This window comes from Camelus bactrianus, chromosome 18 (genome assembly GCF_048773025.1).
Source record: "Camelus bactrianus isolate YW-2024 breed Bactrian camel chromosome 18, ASM4877302v1, whole genome shotgun sequence".
NCBI lineage: Eukaryota > Metazoa > Chordata > Mammalia > Artiodactyla > Camelidae > Camelus > Camelus bactrianus.
The window spans coordinates 33057351-33082180 of NC_133556.1; the positions used below are offsets into that span (position 1 = coordinate 33057351).

The following is a 24830-nucleotide window of genomic DNA, read 5'->3' on the forward strand; positions in this document are numbered from 1 at the left end:
ATGTATACTCATGTATGACTGAAGCATCATGCTGTACACCAGAAATTGACACAACATTGTAAACTGACTATACTTCAATTAAAAAAGAAAAGTCAAAAAAAAAAAAAAGTCCCAGGATTTGGCGAGGTTCAACATAATCAGAGTCAAGGCTGCAGGTGTGGGCACTGCATAGGAAGATGAGATCCAGGTAATGGGCAGTGGCCAAGCTCCATGCAGAAATCCTGAAGTCGAGCCTTGGATTCTTCCCAATTCCATGCTTCTCTCCCCACTCCTCCACAGCACAGAGGGGGACAGCAAATGATTTTAGTGATGCCCACAACCGCAGCGGCAACAACAACAGAGACCATGACTCCGTTTCTCATTTTCATATCAATTGGCAGAAATTATCTTTATTAGAAAAATGAAATTTTCCTGTATTTACATTTTTACACCATATGACTGGGCACTTATGTTGCCTCGGGAGCTATGTACATATCAGTTTGCACACACATTTCAAATCCCATTCCTTAAAACAGTTGATAACACGTTGAACAAAAATAAAAGACATACTACAAGAAGACAACCATAGTATATACTTCCTCTATCATAGAAAGGTGTTAAGCAAACGTGTAATTTTGTAGCTATGCTTGGAAATATTTAATACAGTTATTTAGCACTTCCTCATGCAGTGGATTAAAACATGACAGGTATAAACTGTTGCGGTTGGTAAGTGAACATCTATTCCCAAATGAAAACCACTGAGTAGAGAACACAGCTTGCTTTGGGCTCTGCCACATAAGAGACCAAGCCAGTTCTGATGTGGGTTTTAGACTGTGTTTCAATGTAGCTGTGAATGGAAACCCTCTGCATACGGACTTTCAATTCCATCCATGTTGGGTTAAAAATGAACTCAGACATGGACCCTTGAAGCTGCTTAATTCAATTACTTTCTTCTGGGTAATGACCAGCTTGTGTATTATGCAATGAGTCTTATAACACGAGTGAAAGATGAGTGAATAGTTGACCCTCTATTTTTTTCTGTCTGAGAAGGCCATTATTTACGATTTTTATTTACCATCTGCTTCTTATTCAAGCCACCAATTAACTCACCTAATTCTTTCTGAATATTCAGCTTGCAATTATACATAAGCCTATGCACAAACATTCTATTGGGATAAACAACGTTGAATTATCCCGACTAAATAATTTGGAAAGTATATGCTTTTAAATTTGTTTTAGCAAGGGAGTGAACAAGATTAAGACTGACAGTTAAAAATGACTGATTAAGAAATCTTTGGGGACCCTCAGGCTTGGAAAGCATCTGAGCCACATCTAGCCACGTAATTAGTTGTATCGAGGAATTTACTGAAAGTTCTATGAAAATGTTATTCTTGACCTTATCTCTTATTTGAAAAAAAAAAATAGACAATTGCCATCCTTTCCCAGCGAAGAATTTGGGAAAATAAACATTACACGTGCCGCTTTCAAATCTTCCCAAATCCATCAGGATTTGCAAAGCCGATCCCCTGAATAGGACCCAAAACAGTCGTCTGAGTCTTCAGTTTCTGACCTGGAACATTTACTTCGTGGTCATGGCCCCGGAGCTGTGTCTACAAACCTAATAAACTGAAGATTTTTTTAAAAAAAATACATAATAAGTTTAAAAAGTCAATACTTTTCATTTATTTGAATTAGCTTAACTGAGAATAGGAATAATTCAGTAAGCCTTACATGGCTAATGTAAAAACCCCAATCGAATTCAAAAGGCTGTGATTGTTTTTCGTGGAAAATAATCGACCATGTTTTTATATTTCTGGACCTTCACTATTTGCTCAGCTATCAATAGTCTTTGACTTGAGCCCTTTAAAAGCTTGAAACAGCAAAATGTCAGATCAATGAGAAGCATTTAAATGCCAAAGACAAACTAATGTTTGCTGGAGAACAATTAACCTTATTAATTTAAAAGGCAGCTGTGGTATTGGCTACGGGTTATATTAATATCCTTTCGAAGGCTCATCTGAAATCCTTCCCAAAGGTGTGAGAGAGAATTAACTGGAAGAGGTTATGACCCAGGGCCACTGCTAATGAGGAATGTTCTCAGAACTGCAGAAGTGCAAACTCATTGTTTCACGAATGTAGTACGTAAGAGGGATTTATGAGTGATAATCTCAGCTTTGTCTTGTTTGTCTCTATACGCTGCTGACACCTTATTGGAGGAAGTTAATCTGAGAAATGACTCCATTTTCAACAATATGGTTCCTAGCATACTCCCTGGAGAGCTGTGCACTTTGAAATACGGCCCCAGTGAAGAGATACCACTGGCCAAATTGTTCTTTTCAGTGTTCCAGTTTCTGCAAAGCTCAACATCTCTGGGAGAATGTTGTCATGCACTTGGAGATCCAACAACAGGATCTCAGAATAGCTATTAAATAATAATAACCTTTCTGTCTTAAGAGACTTTTTATTGCCAGCCTGAAAGATGTAAAGGGCTAGAGAATTTCCTAGGGGCGAGGATGGTAGGATAATCTTCCATTAGGTTAAACGACCCTCCAGAAGGATTGATTCACATAACCTCCCAGAAAAACATTCCTTCAAACCTCACTCAGTTCCTTCGTCTATGAAATGGTCCTAATGTGCCCCATCTCTTGGTAAATAATGCCAAGAGAGAGAGAGGTGTCGCTTAGAACATGGGAGTGGGGTTCAAGAAAGGCATCGCTGTTTCTACATTGCCTACACAATGCATTATGTACTATGTCAGGTCGGGCCCCTAGGAAGCCTGGCGGAAATATTCCAGTTTGATATTTTCTAATGAGACAAACTGAACAAGCATTCAGTGATTCAGTAGTTATCTTGATGCCAGTGAGCAGGAAAGTATCTCTAAGACAATTTGAAAAAAAGCAGAACAGACCAAGAAGGAAAAATAAAAAACCAAAACCTTAATAGCTGGCCCTTAGTCACAATGACTACTAAAGCTCTTGATCATTTATGCAAAAACCCGATCTCCTATTCCCTGTCACACTTCCGAACCTCATTCTGTCTGCTTGGCAAAGACAACCAACAGAAGGGACGGTCACTTGCAAACAGCATGCCCTTTCTGAAAATGGGCCACAATGTTGAGGAGAGCTTTGATGGGGGTCACAAGGCAATGTGTGTGTGTGTGAGTGTGTTGTGGGCACGCACACGCGACTGCACACGTGTGACAGCAAACTATTTGCATATGTTGAATGGAATTATCCCTGATGTCTACTAAGAAAAAGAAGAGATATTAGGGAGGGGGTATTTAAGATTAGGCACATGCTAAGTAGAGAAAATAACTCCCCAGGAACCGAAAAAGTAAGTGCTGGGTGCTAGCATACAGGGGAGAGACACAGACAGCATTCAAGTCTCAGAAGGGACCACGAACAGAGGTGGGATCCCGGGAGTTCTCAACATACCCCAAACCGGACAACGAAGGGTAGGACACTGACAAACTTCCTCACCACAGAGGCTGACACTCAATATCTCTTTTTCTGACTTCTATTCTGACCTCCCTGGAGGAGATCAGGCACTTCAAGAATATGCCTAACATTATGGATTTCTTATCAAATGCTTGTGGCTGATGAGGCTGAAACCAACCTGAGTCTCAGCTGCCTTATCTGTAAAATGGGAGCAATCACACTTACATCCTAAGGTTATTTTGAGGATCACATTCTAGGACACGCCTAGAATACAGTCTGCACTCAATGTAGATGTATTTTGATATTTCCAAATTCAGGCGCTGCTGACCCAAGGCATGTCCTTGGGATAAACAGAGAATCCAACGTTCCAGTAACACACAGGATAGGATGGACAGAGGAAAAACAAGCTCCCTCTCCACCCCGCCATCTACCTGATTCATTTTGCCATTTCCTCGTCCCATTTTCTCTCTAGGCACCTGAGAGGCACTCTTTTGCCAGCCACAACAGTAGGCACTTGGGACTTAACAGGAATTCTCTCTACTCCCTTCCCTGATACATTTATACCCTGAACTATCCAAAGTAGTCTTCACAAGTTAAAAACAAAAAGCAAACAGAAAAGGCTTTCAGGAAATAGTCTTTTTACATAACGGTCTATTTTCTAATCCTTTGAGGATTTTTTTTCAACCTTTTCTTGAAACACATTGTCATAAAGCAGAGCTGGAAGGAGGCATGATTTGGGCAAGGGTTGAAGAACTGAGTGGAATCAGATCCAAGCCTGCCTGTGCACAACTGGAGAAGGGCAAGTATGTTCACCTGATCAGATGCTCCTGGGTTTCCTAGGTACTGTCTCTGAAGGTTGAAATAATCTAGGGCGTCTCCGGGAGCAAAAATTATATTCTCTAAAGTTACCTACACGTCTAAGGAAGGGACTGTTGGCTTGTTTGTTTATTTGATCACGGAATCAGATAAATTTTTATGTCCTGACAAAAACTTTATCATTTCCAGTTTTTTCATTCAGTTTGTGTTTGCATCTCATGGGTCCTCGGTTCTCTTTTGCATTAGGGAACTGAATTTCTAGACTGTACACTACGTATGAGAACAGACTAGACCTTCTGTTCCTTTTGCATCTCCCTAATCCCCAGTTGGCCTTAAAAGGAGAGTGGACACTCAGTCAGGTCCCATCAGCAGATCAGTGTCCTTTGTTCGTCCTCGGCTCATGAGAAATGTAACGCGATTATCTCAGAGATCACTGCCAGCTTTCATCTTTGGTTTGAGGTTTTAAATTGTATCCCTTATTGACTCTTCCCAGGGAACAGGTCCCTGAAGAAAGGCTTCTCTGCTCCAGGACACGGAGGCAGGGGGTGTTGGGGGAGCTTAAAGGAAAACCAAAGTCAAAGAGGGATGCGTGGGTCTGTATAAGGCAAGAGGCAAAAACAGCCAGGTCAGTTCTGTGAGGCTCTCTGGCTCGGGTCCCAGCAGTACTCGGGAGAGCACTCTTGAGAGAAACGTAGGAATGATGAGTCAGCCTGGAAAGGGGAACCAAGCTAGGGTTTGGATCAGGGAGTCTCGGGTTCTAGACCTGATTCTGATATTGCCAATCTGACCACCTTATACAGATTACTGCCCCTTTGGAACTTCATTTTTCTCTTAATTTTCCCATCTGCTTTCTCTGTCCCCCAAATCTTGATGTAGTTCTTTAAGTTGTGTTTTTCTAAGACCCTTCTGGTCAGGCATGTTTAGCTGATGCTATACGGAGTACTTCTGAACGCAGGAAGAGTGTGCGTAGGGGAAAAGGAGAAGGAATTTAAATAGGAAATATGCCCTTTGATGGCTTTAATGTGAGCAGAATATATACAGCCCACAACCCTAAACCCAGATATTTTTTAAATAAGGGGCCAAGAACACCAACACGCAAACCCTACTTGGGCTCGGTTATCCTCCCTAGAGCTGAGGTTTGTTTTTTTTTTTTTTTTTTTTTTTTTTGGGAAATAGTGCCCTCTTTACATAAACATCATCCCATCAATAACCAGAATGGGTTTTCCATATGTTATTACCATTATCACCGTTTAGATTTTAACATAAACTTTACATTATATACAATTTTATTTGGATAATCCACTTACGTGGGAATTGTAGAAATCAAGCATGTCTGTTATATACATGTGTACACGCGCATTTGCATTCACAGGGTAAGTGCATTGCATCATCTCCAGTCTCTATCCAGTGGCCGGCTGACCTCACCTGATGCAGCCAGGTACGGACACACGACAGTGTAAAAGGGACTGAGTGGAAAAGGGCAAACCGCCTGTTGGGAGAGCTTCTCAAGCGGGGACCCCACATACCTCTCATGAAAGCACGTGCAACCCTGTTTACCAAGAGAAGACGGGGTATCTGGAAAGGCCTAATTTTGTCTCAAGTGAAAATAAACACTTCTTTTGGAATGAAAATTGCTTTCATACAGAGCCTTTAACTCATATTAAATATCAACCAATGAGTTTAGCTTTCAACTACTCACTTCTGGGTTTTTTCTTGTTGCTGTTTTTCCTGAAGTCCAGTGATGTCTACTTGAGCTGTGCTTCGTACAAACAGGCTCTATGTCAGAAATAACTCGTGTCTCCCTTTCAAGAATTCACACACAACAGCTATGCACAAAGAAACAGTGCAGGGGTGTGCAGAAAGTTAACGTGGAGATCCGGCTATTCTGAAAGATAAATTTAAGTTTCTCAAACTAGTATTTATTTAGGTCTTAAACCACAAGGGATTTCAGAGAAAGGTATTTATTTATATGACAACTGATTATTAAGGCTGCACTTTTTAGGTTTAAAGGAGATAAATTTTTAATCACCATTTAATTAACACCAACTCTTTTTTTTTTTCCCTCTTTCATTAGCAATTCCATTTGCAAAGAATTCAGGGCATTTGTCATTTCCTGAGAAGGATGCAGAATATTAAACACACATCGGTGGTAGGCATATCAAATAGAATAAACACTGTGCGACTGGCTGTCTGGCTGTCGCGAATCTTTTGACTAATTAACTGCCTTGGCTAGAGTCCCATTTAAGTGAAACTATTTCATTTGTAAACAAGGTGTAATTTTCTTTTTTTTTCCCTCTGAAAAATAAGTGTGAATTGATTTGACTGATTTGGCTGCGACGGGTGAATTTTAATGCGTTCACCAGAAAAGCTAAGTAGGAACACTTCTTGGGTACCTTATGAAACAGGCAAGAGAAAACCAGGCATGACCCACAAGACACTGAGTCACGATGCTGGCTCAAAAAAAAAACCAAAGCAGTGAGATTTTCCTGCAAAGGATGGAATAGTAACAAGGAGGGGGATTATAATCCTGCCCTCTCGTGGCAGCTTCCAGGGCAGAAAAGTAGACCCATCAGTGACTTGTCCTCTCAGGGCACTGAAACCAGAAGTGGCCTAGGAACCTGCAGGTTTAAGGACAATGAAACAATTCTCCAGAAACCCACAGGTTGCCCAGAGTAGAACCTGCATCCTAGAAGACTCTCCTCTCACACAGAATATTTTCAGTTGGTTCCGTTTGTGTAGTGTTTCCTATCTGACAACCAGCTGGGTCCTTCTCAAGTGGGAGAAAAGCATGCAGAGGTGATGCATTACCACTACGGATGCCACAGCTCTGACCTGAGTCAGATGAAACTCAGGCACGCCTTCGGGTTCAGAGAGTCTGCAGCCTTGGCATCAATAAAACTGAGGACTCAGAGCTGAGATGTGTCAGGGGAACCCTCTGTGATGGACCCATGGTCCAGGGCTTCCTATTTAATTCTTGTCGCCTCCCGTCCCGCAGGTGCGACTTACTGTTGGATGCCGTCTTCCTGCCGTCTTTCCCCAGAGGCCTGGAATGGCTGGGATAACCTCCGAATAGCTTGTCATCACTGTCTGTCACTTGGAGAGCGACCATCCGATCAATGGCCAATTGTCTAGTGTTTGGGATCATCTCTACTAGGAGTCAGTGAATTTGTGGAGGAGGGCAATTGTGTATTTACTACAGAGCATCCCATTCTAGTTACTGATTTTTTAAAAAACACTTCAGCTATTAAAGGAAGTAGGTACCTTTCCCCACTGCATTACTGTTGGCTCCCCCCAAAGCCATACTTCCGTTTCTATACCCAGAGAAGTACGGGGTTAATAGCAGAGCTGATGCTGTTGTTAGGAGAAGGCTTTTGATCTATGGGACCATTCCGAGTGTAATTCCCACTCTCCCTGAGATCTCTTGTCACATTTGGCAGCCCCCTGAGTTTTGAGGACACTGGAGAAAGAGGAGCAGCCTCTATGGATTGGCGACATACCACTGCTCTGTATCCTGGGGAGAGTTTTCAATCCATGTCATGCTAAGACACGCCAGTCTTACGAGGGACTGGAGGCGGTCCTGGCTGAGGGAGTACAGGACTGGGATGCAGTGGAAGGGCAGAGGCACGAAGTTCTAAAAGATGATACGGTCACAGGTGTGCCTAAGATTAGACGGGGGTGGGGGGGGGACTATTCCAGGTCCTTCAATCTAAGCTCCTCCATTGTTGGGTCCTGAGGCAGCAAAGGTGCAACATCCAAGAAATAAAGTGCAACGTTCACGTACATTTGTCTCCAGCACCGAGTCAGCCCCTCCTGCCTTTCCATGTCAGAGACGATGGGAACACTTCCCTCTGCCTCTCGACCCCCCACCCCGAAATTTATGGCAACCACTTTTCATCATTACAGGAATACGGGAGGTCAGGTGCACTTTCTCCAAGAGGGAGTCACTCAGTGAATCGTTGGGCTCTAAGAGAGTTATTCCTGGTGCCTGCCCACTCGCAGGGAAGCACGACCTGCGAAACGAAACACATCACGACTAAAAGACACAGGAGAACTTTTCAACCTGCGGGTTCTGTCCCCTCCTCCAAGAACCCAGAACAAAAACAGGAGGAAACCAGGAAATGGCTACTTAACATTAGCCTGGGGCTTCAGTAACAGGACACGGAAACAGACCCCCGTCCTCTGTAAAACTGATGGCTCCCCACCCAGGGAGCATTTCAGGGATATTCATGTATTTAAAACACACTAATTGCTAGATTAGAGCTATATAAAATGTTTCATTAGTATTATTTGTGTCCTACTTAATTTTTAAACCGGAAAATTCTCATCTGATGAAGTGTCGTAACGGAACTTCCTTTAATTTTGGGGGGCACATTGCATGTACCAGGCACTGTGCAGAGAATCTTAAATATTCTCCCCCTCCCCCCCAGTTAAAAAAATAGTATCATTTCCTAGCATTTAGACACAGGTTTGGGTAGAGTAGGAATGGGCTAAGGAGGTGACTTCGAAATGACAGGTGCTTTGAGGAATTTTTCATCTCCTCTGTTGGTGCTAGTGAGGCAGTTTGCCTCCAATAGAGTGGCTGTTTCAGAAGAGAGAAATCACTTGTCCCCCTGAAGTTTATCCACAATGCGGAGGATGCTCAGGGTAGGCGTATGAGTGTCTCTCATGTTTTGAAGGCTTTTGATTTGAGGAGGCGGTGGGGGGGGCGGCGGGGGACCAGTGTGAATTTCAGGACGTTAAGGAAGATAACCCTACAACCGTGCTTGCCTTCAGCAGACAGATGGCTTTGTACCTCTTACAGATCACAGTACACGTACGGCAGATGGCACCTGCCACCGCGTTCACAACGCCGGGAATAGCAACGCACACCTGATTAAACGCCACCATGGCGAATTGGGGACCGAACGCGTGATGGTTACTCCGGGAGGAGGAGGGAAACAGATACTATACAACCCTGAGTCATCACCAGGAGGAGGGGAAACGCAAACTTACATACACAGGAGTCTTCGGGATAAACTACAATGGCCGCTGTGTCATAGACAGGAGATCCACACTTAAGGTACTGAAGACATACATGTGTGAATTTATGCAGCTCTGAACAAGACCATCGAAGCCAAGGGTGAGAAGGTGTCTGTGAAATACACAAATCGACATCCAAAGATATTCTTGTAGCTCTCTGACTGAGGGCCCTTCTGGCCGTTTACTCCAGAGGTGTCTCGGAAATGGACTAGCATGAGTGAAGCACGGTTACCACGAACACACTGATTTGCTATTCTTTGGGGGAGCCTGGAGTTCTGGGGTTGGGCCTGGGCTGTGATGGAAGGCATAACAATAAAGCTGAAACGGTTGTAAAGCCAAACTTCCTAATCTCTTGCACAGGTCAATCTCACTACGGTGCGGATGCATTCTTGCTTTATTTTGTCTGTGTCAGATTTACATGCATACCATATTGCTTATTCTGTATTAGAGAAACCGTTAGGCGTTTCTGATGAGGAGATCCCATGGTGGCCTGGTCTTCATGGAATATGGAATATAGGAAATCATAACATCGCCACTGGCATCCAATGCGTCATTATTGCCAACATACCTAGCAGGCACGTCCAGGAGACTTGCCCTTTTATTGATTGGCTTTTGGTTAAGGACTCACCTATCCGGTATCTGCTGTGCTCAGCACACACCTCACAAGATTCCTTGAGTGGAAGACTATGGCCTGGAGCCATGTGCAAAAGAAACCAACGGAAAAAAAAATACCTTCCTAAATCCTCTTCCTCTTTGCAGGGCACTACTGGACATCCAACATCTACCCTCCGGAACGTTGGCCATTACGTATGTTTCCCTATAGATAAAACATTAATGGAAGGTTTTAAACATCAGATTCAATACTAGGCATTTTCTTGTACACGCGTCTATTGCTGCAGGAATTTAAAACCCTGGGGCCAGAGTACATATTATTCTTAGTTGCAGCATAAGGCATAACATGCTCCGATATATACACATCGTTGTGGCCTCTACTGTCCCTGGAACAGTAGGATGCCGTCGACCTCAGGGACGATCGGAGATAGCTGTCATTCGCTGCCTGTGACGGCAACGAGTGTTTATAAGGGTCCGAGGGGCACCTCCCAATAACCAAGCGCTGGTCTTCCCCATAGGAGTGGAGGAAAGGGTTATCGGAGGCGTGGTCCGGCAAGAGGGACTTGCTCCGTTTGCTGACCTCCAGACCCTGGGGGACAAGGGAGCCTTTGTTCCCCAAGAGTCTGCTTGAGGGGACACTACAGAGACTCCCGTACAAGTTTCCCTCCAGAAGCCGTTCCCTGTCCTTGAGGCTTATGCTCCGGGAGGGCCTGCCAAGGTCTAGCTCCCTAGGTTTGTCGACAATGTTATCGTAGGAATGCTGACGGCTAATCCTTAGCTTGTTCTTTTGGAACTGGAGGGCGCTGCTCTGAGCCCAGTCCTGCTGGTAGACCTCCTCCTGGGTGGCGGGGTTACCTGTCTCCTGGAGCATCTGGTCTTCATCAATGTCGTAGAGGTTCCCCATCCGCAGGCAGGCATCGCACTTGAAGGGAGACCTCATGGTGAAGTGGCCCGAGTAGGTGGGCAGGTTGGACAGGCAGCTCCGGCAGTGTGTGGAGGTCTGCCGGTAGCGGTCGCTGCCCTCGCTGTGAGGGGAGCTCTTGTCTTTCAAGGTGAAGTGCTTGGAGTAGAGTTTATACTGGTCGTTGTTGGGGAGCCCGTCTTCATTGTGCAGGGGGTTCCTGTTCATCGGCAGCGTGGAGTCCCCCTTGCGGAAGCTTTCGCTGTGGTCCTGGTAGGGGTCTGGGAAGTCCACGTTCTCGGGAAGGGCCAGGTTTTCGACAAACTGGGGGGGATCGAGGTGGAAGCTGGGCTCCTTCTCGCCATCGATGGTGTAGATTTTGTCCCTGGGGGAGCTCGCTTTGGTTTTCAGGTAGGAGCGCTCGACCTCGCTGCAGTCCTTGGGGTATTTGGAGGCCATCGACCTTTTGAAGTTGTCCTTGGCTTTGTGGTTCTTACTGTTGTCAGGCTCCCGGTGGCAGGTGGCCCGGCTTGAAGTTTCTGAGATGTCCGAGTGGGCTACCTCTTCTGGAAGGTACCGAGGACTCTTTAGGGAGTGGGTCCTGTTCTCCACTGTTCCCTCATCTCTCTGGGAGACTGGGTTCTGGTTGAGCGAATCTTGGCGTAGAGAATCCATGGATTTCTTCCAAAGCTGCCGGGGCCTGGAGTTCCCTTTGGGTTCCGTGCTCACGGCCACCTCTACCGTGTTAGGGTTGGACTCGTTGAGGGTCAGTGGGTGCTGTCCCTGGAACACGTAGTTATTGAGGTTATCTTTGTGCCTGTTGGCCACAAAGGTTTGGAGTTCATTCATGTTGTCCCCAAAAATGCTGTCTTTCCCCTGAAAGGACCTGTTGTCTGAGTAGATCAGATTTCCCTTATCCGAAACCATGTCCATGATGAGGGAGCCTCTTTGGATGAAGTCAGCAGCTCTTTTGGGGGAATCCATCCTTGAGGAGTTCACGTTGGACATGTTGGAAATGTTTTTGGCTGATCGAAGGAGTTTTAACATGTTGCTCTGGGACCCGGTCAGATTGAAGTCCGGAGACTTCTTCTTTTCCTCAATGTGCACTCCGTGAATGCAGCTGTAAATGCCCTGTGGGGAGTAACACAAAACACTGTCAGCTGCAGCTGGGCATGAACCCACTTCACACTTGAGCTTGACCTGCAAAGGGGAGCCATGTCCTTCTTGCAGGAGCCCTGGAGGAACAGTGAAATCCAATCTGAATCCTGACAATGTTTCTGAAATGTATGAGGCCAGTGGTGAAGCGTCAGGCTGATCTTGTCTCTCTGATCCAAGAGCATCTGACACTTTTGCAAATAGTCACACGTGGAGTTTGAGAAAAAATATCACCTAACCCTCATACAACTGTAAGGATCACAGGACCTTCAAATTGTCACATAAGTATTCAATTGGCCTTCCCAACACCTGGGTCACCAACTCATACTTTTATTAAAGCCTCCCAGGACCATCTTTGGACTTTGGATACCAGAGTCAGTTATTGGCAAACTAACTCAGCATAAAAGGACCACCTTTTGGGGAATTACGCCTACCCACACACTGAAGCTATCAATCAAGGCATGAGACCCAGTATTTATCTGAAGAAAATGAAAATTCTAATTCAAAAAGATATATGCCTCCCAATGTTCATTGCTGCATTATTTACAGTAGCCAGGATAGGGATGCAACTGAAGAGTCCATCATGAGATAAACAGAAAAGAAGATGTGGTATACACACAAACACACAGTGGAATATTACTCAGCCCTAAAAATAGAATGAAATCTTATAATTTGTGACAACATGGATAGACCTAGAGGGTGCTATGCTATGTAAGATAAGTCAGACAGAGAAAGACAAATACCATCTGATTTCACTTATATGTGAAATCTAAAAAACAAAACAAATGAACAAACATAACAAAACAAAAGAAGACTCATAGAAAACAAACTGGTAGTTGCAGACGGGAGGGGGTTAGACGGATGGGAGAAATAGGTAAAGAGCATTAAGAAGTAAAAACTTCCAGTTATAAGATACAATGTACAGTTTAGGAAATAGAGTTGATAACACTCTAATAACTTTGTGTGGTGACAGATGGTAACTACACTTATTGTGGTGATTATTTCATAGTGTATAAAAATATTGAATCTCTCAATATACCCAAAGTATAATATTGTAAGTCAATTATACTTCAATTTAAAAAAGTAGAACACCCTGGTGTGATTCTGTCCTGCGCGGCTGTTCTCCGGAACAGTGGTGGTTTATCTCCATCCATCTTCTCTCCACCTAAGTGCGTGCCACCAACTCATGGAAGATTTGATGGACATGGACATGAGCCCCCTGAGGCCTCAGAACTACCTTTTCAGTTATGAACTAAAGGCCAACAAAGATGATCACTTTAAGGTGGATAATGATGAAAATGCGCACCAATTATCTTTAAGAACGGTCAGTTTAGGGGCTGGTGCAAAGGATGAATTGCACATTGTTGAAGCAGAGGCAATGAATTATGAAGGCAGTCCAATTAAAGTAACACTGGCGACTTTGAAAATGTCTTACAGCCAACAGTTTCTCTTGGGGGCTTTGAAATAACACCACCTGTGGTCTTACGGCTGAAGTGTGGTTCAGGGCCTGTGCATATTAGTAGCTGTGGAGGAAGATGCAGAGTCAGAAGATGAAGAGGAGGAGGATGTGAAACTCCTAAGTATATCTGGAAAGCACTCTGCCCCTGGGAGTGGTAGCAAGTTTCCACAGAAAAAAGTAAAACTTGCTGCTGATGAAGATGAAGATGATGATGATGATGATGATGATGATTTTGATGATGAGGAAGATGAAGAAAAAGCTCCAGTAAAGAAATCTATACAAGATACTCCAGCCAAAAACACACAAAAATCAAACCAGAATGGAAAAGACTCAAAACCATCAACCCCAAGATCAAAAGGTCAAGAATCCTTCAAAAAAAAAAAAAAAAAACAGGAAAAAACTCCTAAAACACCAAAAGGACCTAGTTCTGTAGAAGACATTAAAGCAAAAATGCAAGCAAGTATAAAAAAAGGTGGTTCTCTTCCCAAAGTGGAAGCCAAGTTCATCAATTATGTGAAGAATTGTTTCTGGATGACTGACCAAGAGGCTATTCAAGATCTCTGGCAGGGGAGGAAGTCTCTTTAAGAAAATAGTTTGAACAGTTTGTTAAATTTTTCCGTCTTATTTCATTTCTGTAACAGTTGATACCTGGCTGTCCTTTTTCTAACGCAGAGTGAGAACTTTCCCTACCGTGTCTGATGAATGTTGTTCAGGTTTCCTTGCCAAGAATGTGTTGTCCAAAATGCCTGTTTAGTTTTTAAAGATGGAACTCCACCCTTTGCTTGGTTTTAAGTATGTATGGAATGTTATGATAGGACATAGTAGTAGTGGTGGTCAGACAAACGGAAATGGTGGGGAGACAAAAATATACATGTGAAATAAACTATTTTTTAAAAAATGTGGAACAGTCTCTTCCCTGCCCCCCCACACAAAAAAGAAGACATGAGACCCACATGTGGTCAACCATTCATTTTTGGAGGGACAGACACAGATGGTGGGACACAGAGACCTGGTAGAGTTTGAACCCCTGGAGCTCCCTTCTTGGACTCCTCACTTAACCACCTATATTATATCTTCTTTGTGCTTGTGTTTGGAGAGTTTGGTCAGCATAGTTAAAAGTCCGTTTTAGTTTCTAGGAAGAGTGGAGACTCCTGGTGACACAGGGATGCTGCATTTAGATCCATCCAGGGAACCGAGTGACTCAGTAAGCATCCCATCCATAGGTCTCTCGTTTTCCACTCCACCTTGTTCCTTTGTTAAAAATAGCTGTTTACTTTTGCTTAAAAGTAACTCAGAGGAAGACTGTTCTACAATAGTCGGTGAAAGAGTGCCAGCGGCCTTGTGACTTGTGCCCCTCCCTTCCCCATTCCTGCCCCCAGATTTTGACTGTGGCGCCCAAAGGGAACAATCAGATCCAGGCTGCAGGATGTGACCTGGTCCTCCCCAGACTGACAGGGATCCGGCCCAAGAAGGGGCTTGTAAAATGGACATGGTAGCTCCTGCTAACTTTGGCATAAACTAGTGGGAAGTATATGTGAGGAAGTGTGGACAGCAGCTCCATCGGGTCCCCACTGTGGGGACACGCTGAACCTGCAGGGATGCTCACATAACTGTGACAGCCTCAGCCCGTGTGCACTGCTGCATTTTCCTGTGGTTTTCTAGAGACAGTCTCCCTTCCTTCAAGGAACAGTAAACAGAAAAGCCTACTAGCTGTGCATTTGAGCATCTCTTTCTCTGACCGTCTCAGCCACAGGCTGCAGGGTGAAGGCTCTCCAAGACCAAGGCCCTAGCATCATACCCTTCCTACCTTCCTGCAGTCTTCCCTCTAGTCTCCATCCCTTCCCCGCCAAAAAGCAATGTCTCCTCATTGCTTCCAGGGTTGCTGGACATCGAAATCATGCAATACATACACCATGTATTTCACATAGCACAGTGCGTCCGAACCTTTTATGCTAACGTATGCCTTCCCTGCCCAGTTTAGTAATGTAATAATCTCCTACCGTGACCGAGAGGGCTTCTGCTACCATGGGTAAAACTCAGTGTGTCTCCTACGTGTCTGAATCAGCCATGATCGGTGCCTTGTCTTCCTACTGTTAGTACTATGGAAACATTAGTCCTTAAATGGTTTTTCTAACTTTGCAACTTGGTTTTAATGAGACCCCCTTATTAAAGAGATTTTGAGACCTTCCCTCCACCCTTCGCCGTCAGAGCAGTGTGCTCCCGCCTGCCCGGCTGAGCTGGTTGTGTCTGTATTTGCAGGAGGCCCACAGAAGTGGTCGGGCTGCCGAGCTATGTGTCAGGAGCTGGGACGATGGCTGCTGACTGCTTTTCCTCATCCCTGGTTTCCCCTGGGACTCACAGGACACACCTAAGGCAGTTCCCAGGTACTGACCTGCCTGGGGGAGCCTTGGGAAGGAGTCAACGTGAGGGACCCAGCCCGTACCCCCGTTTTGGATGGTCTGGATGACAGCGTTCTCCAGCTAAGCTGACTCACCTTCCAGCTGGGCTGATGAGGAGGTGGGGTGCATATTACAGAAGGATGGGAAGAGCCAGACACCTGGAACCCACTGGAAATGAACACACTTCCATCCTTTATTAGCTCTGTGACTTTGGATAAGCCACTACACCCTCTTTGAGCCTCAAGTTCCACATCTGTAAAATGGGAATCCTACACTTTAAGGTGGATGTGAGGGTGAGATTTGAGAATGCAAGCAATGCACCCTACGCAGAACAGGCTTCGCAAACATGAGCGGGAGAGCTGCTCGGTCACCCCGATGTGCCCTTCTCACTCGTCCCCTCCCCTCTCTCTCCTTTTTCACTAGCACAAGCTCAGTGCCCATTTGGTTGATGCTGGAGGAAATGCATGCTACTCTTTGCTACTGAAAATGTACTGCAGCTTTCTGGTTAGATAAGCTGGCCAGACCCTCCCTGGGGAGCCACGTTCCTGGGCCGGAGCTCCGTTCTTCCCTGCAGAGGTCTCTCTCTCTCTTTTCTCCCCTCTATTATTCATAGATTCCAGTTTCCTTTCATGAGTCGTGGAAATGAGATGCCCTCTCGGCCCCACAGCGGGCTGGGAAGAAATTAGCCTTGACAACTCGACGTGCTGTTCCAATTTGCTCTGCTCCCCTCCCACCCTCATCCCAGAGGGGCTCTGACCTCTCAGAACATTCTCGATGGGGCCTGAGCTCCACTGTTGGTTCCTTACCGCCTGGGCCTGATCCCCGAAGTGTCTGCTATGGTCCACATGTTTCTGTCTCCACCCACCCCCAATTCGTATGTTGTGACCCCAGCCCCCAAAGGTGATGGAATTAGCAGTAGTGAGCTGCTTAGGCCGTGAGGTCCAAGGTGGTGAGGTCCAAGCAGCCCGCATGAATGGGATGAGTGCTCTCATAAAAGAGACCCTACAGGGCTCCCTCATCTCCTCCACACAAGGAGAGGCTGCGAGCCGGAAGAGGGTCCTCCCCCGACCACGCTGCCTCCCTGATCTCGGACTTCCGGCCTCCAGAACTACGTGCCATTCATTTCTGTTGTCGATAAAGCCACCTGGCCTGTGGTCTTTTGTTACAGCAGCACCCTGGACGGATGAAGGAGGGATCTGACTTCTATCTATGGGTCCTGATGGTGGTTGCCACACTCTCCTCTGAGCACATGGGGAAGGTGGCACGGTCTCCGTCTCCCTGCTCTCTGGCTTTGCTACGTCTCCCATTCCTCATGTCTCAGGAGACAACTGAGTGGTTCTTTTTGTTGGTGGCAGTGAATATTTTTTTCAACATTAGAGGGACAGCATTTTGGAGACAAAACAAAAGTTAAGAGTGCCCCACAGAGGGATGTTTGTCAATCGCAACAGACCAAGGCCACAGCTGCAGGAGAAGCTTGGTTCTAATGTCAGATAAATGCCTCTGAGCTCCAGCCTCCAGCCTTCAGCCTTGGCTGTGCCAGGAGGGCAGGTGTCTCAGGCTTGTATTTGTGTCTCATTATTCAGGAGCTTCCCGAGGGACGCTGAGCCCATGAGGTGGGCTGCGTGTGCCTGCTACGTGGCCATAGCTTTAGGGCTCATGGCTGGATGTTCAACGTGCTAACAGGAGAACTGGGCAGGAAGAGACCTGCCTTATGTGCAGAAAAATCTGCCTTGAGATAGGAGGGAGTTTCAGAGCATCCTGGACCAACATCCCTTAGACAAAGAACTTAAACACTGAAATTAAAGTATGAGACTCAGCCCGGCATAAACATAAGTTCCCCCTTTTATGCCTTTTTTTTTTTTTTTTTTTGCCAGAGATCCTGGCTCTCTGAAACAGAGAAGTGTCCTATTGTTTCAAGGAAACATAAGGTGAAGCCAAAAGGGTCCCATTCTAACCTTCTGGGCCTCAGATTCTCCATCCAAAGGATGGGTGTGATCATATCACCCTCACAGGGGTTTGTGAGGATCAGAGAAACATCCCTGGCCCAGGCCCTTCTTCCCACGCCAGGCAAAATTCATTGTGTCCTTGGGATCTTGCATTTGTATGAAAGTAGATTCTCTGCTTGGGGATTTCCCACTGAAACTTTTGTGCAAGAAAATGGTTGTGTGTGCACAATGCAGACACTTCAGTTTTGTGTGTCCTCTGTGCTGTGTAAGTACTCATGGAAGGTGGCCCACGTGTGATGTGCACATAAGACAAGCTGCAGAGGCATGTGGTGGCCCTTGACCAGAAAGGGGGGCACATTTTTTAGCAAGACAGAAGCCCTACTATGCACAAGATCAGGGCTCAAACCATTCTGAGTTCCCCTAATAAATAAGAGAATGGGAAAGTGTATTAAGTATGAGGTCTTCCTCCGCACACGTATCAGGCTGCACTTACTTCACAAACAAATACTATCTGGGGAGAAAGGAGGGGCCAGTGCTCAAGTAGGGCTTCCTGCAGCCTTTAAGGATATAGGAGTGATGGTGGCCGGGGGTTCCCAAAGGGCACAGAAGTCCCTGCAGTGCTCCCATGGGACATGAGGGTCCTCTCTCCCCTAGGGAAGGGGAGACAGAAGTGCGAGGTCCAGCTTGTCGAGGCACGACACAGCGATGCTGCGCCCAGGTCCCCCTGCACTCCCGCCCTGCAGGATGCTTGGAACCAGAGTGAGGGGTTTAGTCCATTTCTCATAATGACAGTCCCTAATGGTATCTCAGACAGAGGAAATGCTCTTCCCGAAGCAAGCAGGATTTACCAGGAAAGGCAACACTGTGTGTTTGCTCATGGTAATCCCAGAATCATTTGGGTACGGAAAGCCTTTAGTAACTGGCGGGGAGAATTAGCTTCAAGTTGGCTTAATACCTACCTATACGCATGCATGTTAATTTTAAGCAATCTGCGTGTTTAGACGCCATCAAACTAATTAGGAAATAAGGATTTGCATAGAACCCAGGTTTAGAGTGCCCCTGAACGGAGAAAATAAACCCTCCTGACTAAGCCCAGGAGTACCTTCTGGATCTCTTACCACCACCAAATGCCAAGAATGCACAAATTCCTTTTTAAATGATTATTCTGTCTTCCCAGTAAACATTGGCATATAAAGCTAGGTGTTACTAACCAAATATTTTTCATAATATTTCAAATCCTAATTCATTAAACTCTTTCCAGTGTAAAAAAAATTAGGGGGAGCAGAGCTCAGTGGTAGAGCACATGCTTAACATGCATGAGGTCATGGGTTCGATCCCCAGCACCTCCATTAGAGGGGGGAAAAGCAAAAAAAAAAAAAAAAAAAAAGAAAAGTAAATGAGAAGTAGGGAAGACTTTTTTTAAGAGTAAAAAAATTCTAGGGTGAGTAAATGGGAGAAATGGGTAGATAAATGGATAGAGGGACGGATGGATGGATGGATGGATAGATGACTGACTGACTGATTGACAAGTAGACAAGTAATGTTTACTGTGTTAGAAGATGAGTGAATGATATGTATGTATGTGCTTTTATTGTGATGCAAGAAAGGGACTCGCTTGCTTTGAACAGGTAAACACATATGACATGAGTCGTGTGCACATGCACGTTGTGTGGCCCCATCTGTATCACATCGCTCGTGTTGCCTGTACTCGATGTCTGTTGCTTGTGTAAGAGGGTAGCCTCCGGATTTAACTACACCTAGAGTCAAATCCTGGTGCCACCAAGGCCACGCGGCTTTGGGTACTTCCTCTCATCTCAGCCCTTTGATTCCGCCATCTGCGACCTGGGTCAGCATCAGTACCTGCCCGTGTTTCACTGCAGGCTCTGTTGCATCACACACGCTCCTGTGATTTGGTAGATGCACACACACACACACACACACACAACATGGCTTTGCATGTAGGTTCCGTTTTGTCACATGTGGTCTGTTGGAACGCATGCAAACATCGTGACCTCCTGCACAGGAATTGTAATGGTGTGTAGCAAATCTGGGGGCTTGTGAGGGAGGCCACAGACTGGCTGTGTTTGGCCCAGATGGTGTTTTGATGTTTTTCTGTTTTTCAATGGAATTAGTTACGAATATTTAAAAATGGAAAGGTTTCATATATAACCAGGTGACCAATTTCTCTTTTGCAAACTGGAGGACCTGATAAGACTGCATGCCCTGCAGTCTTTATGCCGGCACCCCTCTAAGAGGATACTCAGCAGGAGCTGAGGACGGCTGCCCCCTTTAGGTGTGGAGGGTATTACGCAATGCGTCACGGTCCTCAGCATCCTCCACCGTTCCCTTGACACCCAGGTTCAGCTGCTGGTTTTCATTTCACCTGTGCTACTTCCCTCCCGCCCGGTCTGCCTTACCCATCCCCCCTCCCTCTCTGGCTCGCACAGTCATCTGGCTTAGGAACACACAGAATCTGGCTGCCCTTCCAACAAGTCCAGGAAGGGGTGAGGAGTGAGGGGAGGATGTGCAGCCCCTTTCCCCCCTCCAGGAGTCAAGAATCCCTGACTCTCTGAGAGCCCCATGCTTTTCTGGACCTGCACGCCACAGAGGGAAGCGTCTGCCCGGGGTACTGACCCTGCTGATGGAGAAGAGCAGGCCTGGCCGGTCGGAGCACACGCCCGTGAAGCAGAAGCGCAGCTTCCAGTAGAAGAGGTGCTCCCAGATGAAGGTGATGAGGCTGAGGGCCATGGCGGCCGCCAGCATGTAGAAGACGCCCGCCATGTTGTCAACGTCCAGCTGGCTGCTCATCACCTCGTTCTTCTCGTTGTGGCAGATCCCGGTGAGCCACAGGGTCTCCAGCTCCTCCATCTCACCTGGACAGGAGACAAGAGCCACAGGCAGTGAGGGGCGGGGCAGGCACGGGGGGGGGGAGGCGGATGCCCCTGTGTTCGGTGCCACCTCGAGGCAAGTGGACTGGTCTGCGTGCACTCCCTTGCTGGGTGAAGATGAGGATAACAGTATTACGCAGGATCGGAGGATGAGATGAGATCATGGGTAGGGAGAAGTTGGCACATCCCTGGTTTTCTTTTTTTGGTCATAATTATTATGTTCTTCCCACCCTGCTTTCCTCTATCCCCACCCCCAACATCTACCCAAGCCTAGAACTGGACACGGGATAAACTGGCAGCAGGTTATTTAGAAAGACTCACATTCCAATTATGACTTCATCATTTACTAGCTGTGTGACTTCAGAGCCACAGTTACCCAGTCTGTGAAATGGGTATAATGATAGTGTATACTTCCCTGAGTTCTAGGGAGGACACATGCACAATTCCTAAATGCAGTGCCTGGCTCATGCTGAGTTCTCCTAAGTAAGAGCCGTTGTGAAGGAAGTGCCTAGCAAAGTGCCTGGTACACGGTCGTTTTCAAATATACTAGCTGCTTCTTTCCTCTTCCTTTAGAACATTCAGGATTACTCCTAAAAGTCACCTCAAACAGTGCACTTAGGGCACAAAGTGTTCATTGGAAAGAAATGTCCCCATTGGCTCCGAATGGCCCCTTGCAAACTAAATACCTCCCCACTTCGGCAGGCAATTAAAGAAGCAGGTGGATTTTCAATGGGGAAAAAAAAGTAGGCATGGTTGGTGTTATTTTGTCTCTCTTTTACATGCATTCTATCCAGTTGCCATTTAAGAGGAAATTCTTTGGTCTAAATGTCTAGCAATTATGCTGTCTAGCAATTCACTGAACTACAGCACTTAAGAGTATGATTCAGCCTTTAACAATTATCCTTCAAGAACAGTGAAAATCAAGAAAAATGCAGATAACGTTAAATGAATAGTGTGACTACACTGTACACACATATAATCTCTAAGATGATATAAAGGATAGAGGTATGGGATTAAGAGATAGAAACCACTATGTATAAAATATATGAAAACAAGGCTATACTGCACATCACAGGGAAATACAGACATTATTTTGTAGTAACTTTAAGCAGAGTGTGATCTATAAAAGTATTGAATCTCAATGTTGTACACCTTAAACGAATATAACATTGTACTCCAACTATACTTCAACTATACTCAAGATGTTTGATTTTCTTTTGAAGAGATTAATCATAATTATTGCTTTCACACTGCTCTCTTTTTTCAGTTATGTGAAATTTGTGTGTATTTCTTTTGATTTGTTGTCACTCTTGAATGATTTGGCTGGACATAGAAATTTAAGGTGACAATTATTTTTCCTTGACCTTTTGAAGATGTGATTAAGTGTCCTTCCGATCTAGATTGTAATTGTTGAGAAGTCAGCTCATAATCTATTTGCCATTACTGTGCAATCTATTTTTTTTCTAATCGCTTTTGAGAATTTCATTTTGTCTCTGGTGTGGGATCTAGGTGTGGACCCCACCTAGGTTTGTTCTTCTCTGGACTCAGTGTGACTTTTTTCAACCTGATAACTCGTAACTTTAATTCTGGAAAAGTTTCACCCATTGTTGCTTTGACTATTAACTCTCCTCATCTTATTAAATTAATAGACTTCATTTTTTAGAATAGTTTTAGATTTAGAGAAAAACTGAGCAGAAAGTACAGAGAGTTCCCATATACTCCCTCTTCCCGTATCCCTTAGTTTTCCCTACTAACATCTGGCATTGGTGTGGTATATTTTTATAATTTATGAACCAAAGACATTATTATTAACTAAAGCCCATCGTTGACATTAGGGTTCAATCTTTGTGCTGTACAGTCCTGTGCAGCGTTTTGCCAATGCTTAATGTCATGTGTCCACCGTTACAGTATCATACAGAATAGTTTCACTGCCCTAAAAATCCCCCGTGCTCCAACTCTTTATTCCTCCCCACCCTGCATGCCAACCCCTGGCGACCACTGACCTTTTAACTGTCTCTATAGTTTTGCCTTTTCCAGAACATCATATAGCTGGGAACATATAGTCTATAGCCTATTCAGACTACTTTCTCTTAACAAGATGCATTTAAGGTTCCTCTGTATTTTTCCATGGCTTGCTAGATCTTTTCCTTTTATCACTGAACCATATTCCATTGCATGGATGTGTGTTTTGTTTACCCATTCACCTATTGAAGGACAGCACGGTTGCTTCCACCATGGGGTAATTATGACTAAAGCTTCTATAAACATTCATGTGCAGGTTTTTGTGCAGATGTAAGTTTTTGGCTCATTTGGGCAAGCACCTAGGGGCATCATTGCTGGATTGTGTGATAAGCCTGTGTTTAACCTGTAGGAACATGCCAACAGTCTTCCAAAGTGACTGTACCATTTTACATTTTCACCAGCAAAGAACGAGGTTCCTGTTCACATGACACAGCCTCACCAGCACTGGTTAGTGTGGTCAGTGCTTTGGATTTTGACCATTCCAATCAGGTGTGTACTGGTATCACGTTGTTTTCATTTCCCTAATGACACATGATAATCCTGTCTTGTTTTTTCCTTCTGAAAATTTTGTTAAAAATATTCTAGACCTTCTCATTCTATCCTCTAGGTTATTAACCTTGTTTTCATATTTTCCATTCCTTTATTGTTCTGCCCTGTAGTTATATGAGTCCCACAGATCTATTTTCCAGCTCATTTATTCCTTCATTAGTAATATTTGGCTTTATGTTTTAATTTTTAATCTATTTTAATTGTGACATTCATCTGGCTCTTTTAAAATTCTACTTTTTTTAAAATCATAAATCATTACACTCTTCTAATTTTTAAAACTTTTATACATTTAATAATTTCAAACCTCCAGTCTCTCTGATTACTCTCAGCCCTGCACCCTCTCCCTGCTATCTTATTTCTTGGGATTCTCATTCTTCTGTTTGCTGCGTGTGCTGACTCTCATGGTGGATCACTTCCTTGTGATATTTGTAACTTTTGATTATGAGCTAATCTTCAGCAGAGCTATTTGCCCCCCCCAAACCTCCTGGAACTCCCAAGCATACTGAGCTACAGAAACGTCCCTACAGAGAGGTTCTGGGCTTATTTCTGCCATGGCTCCAGGGGCTTTCAATGTACCAGTTTTTGTATAAAATAAATTTTACTATCATTACTGCACCATTTAAGTAATATACGTTTAGACCTCCATGCTCATTTGGGTTTTAATTTCCCACTCAGCTTCAAATGAACGGCAAGCTCCTTATACTTCCTTTGTGTTGATGGACAGATTTTTCTAATCTCCTTTTCATGTCCTCATTGACTATCTACAGCAGATTTATGCAGTGGTATCATTTTCCTCTCTCCTTGCACAGTTTAGGGGCCCCATGTGGATGTTAAAGCCCCAGGCTCCAGCCCTACTGCCTCCATTCCCATAGGAACCTCAGCTGAAACACACCACGAGAATATCCCAGTCCCCTCTGTTTCTGGCACCTAAGGATTTCTTGGTTGTGCGTTGTGCATGCACGTGTGTGCATACACGCCTATAATCCTGTATTTGTATGTGTTTGTAGCATGAAGGGGTCCCACAGTCTAGTTTTCCATTGTACCACCGCCATATATACATGTATAACTTTTTTAATCACAATTTTTTAAAAGTGTACATGATTATGGAGGAAAAAAATAGAAATCACATCCTCTTATAAATTCTTCACCCACAAGGAAGGGTGCTAGTACAAGCAGAGAGATGAGAAGGGATATCTTGATTTCAATTCCTTTCCTTTCAACAGCCTTCAGTGCTTTCACACAGTCACAAATGTCATGCGACACTCGGTAATTTTATCTCACTACCCACCCAACACCACCATTAACTCGTCCAAAGTCCTCTGCCCACCATGTACTTTAAGATTTGCATTATTGCTTCCTCCTGTCCCCCAAACATCAATGCCATCCCTTCGAAAATACTACGTGCTGTTGACTTTCTCCCTCCTTTTGGAGTTGGCGAGGTCTCAAAAACGGGTCTTCTCACCATGATTTGCCAAATTCCCAGCACGTCTTACTTTTGGTGTTGTCCCAAAGACAGCCAGCTTTGTATGCCTGTAACAGGGTCAGTCTCACTAGAAGTAACATCATTTTGATCCTTTTCAGGATGTAAATACAAGGATTTTTTTTCCTCTGCCCTTTGCCCAAACATCTTTCTCTGAAGTAGGTCAAC

At 44.8% G+C, this 24830-nt stretch overlaps 1 protein-coding gene and 1 pseudogene across 4 annotated transcripts in view; one reads left to right on the forward strand and one right to left on the reverse strand.

Annotated features, from left to right (window-relative positions):
• Positions 1-354: 354 nt before the first annotated feature.
• Positions 355-24830, reverse strand: part of GRIN2A (glutamate ionotropic receptor NMDA type subunit 2A) — a 154561-nt gene continuing 130085 nt past the window's right edge. For 2 of the 4 annotated variants that reach the window (XM_074346761.1, XM_074346762.1), the window contains exons 10-11: positions 20358-20596; positions 355-11895 (exon numbers count right to left, since the gene is read on the reverse strand). In XM_074346761.1, the coding sequence (XP_074202862.1) occupies positions 10096-11895; positions 20358-20596 (2039 nt within the window). In that variant the 3' untranslated portion in view covers positions 355-10095. The remainder of the gene's footprint in view (positions 11896-20357; positions 20597-24830) is intronic. The other 2 variants (XR_012500420.1, XM_074346763.1) reach the window with 2 other exon arrangements.
• LOC105073813 (nucleophosmin pseudogene) lies at positions 13106-14256 on the forward strand (annotated as a pseudogene).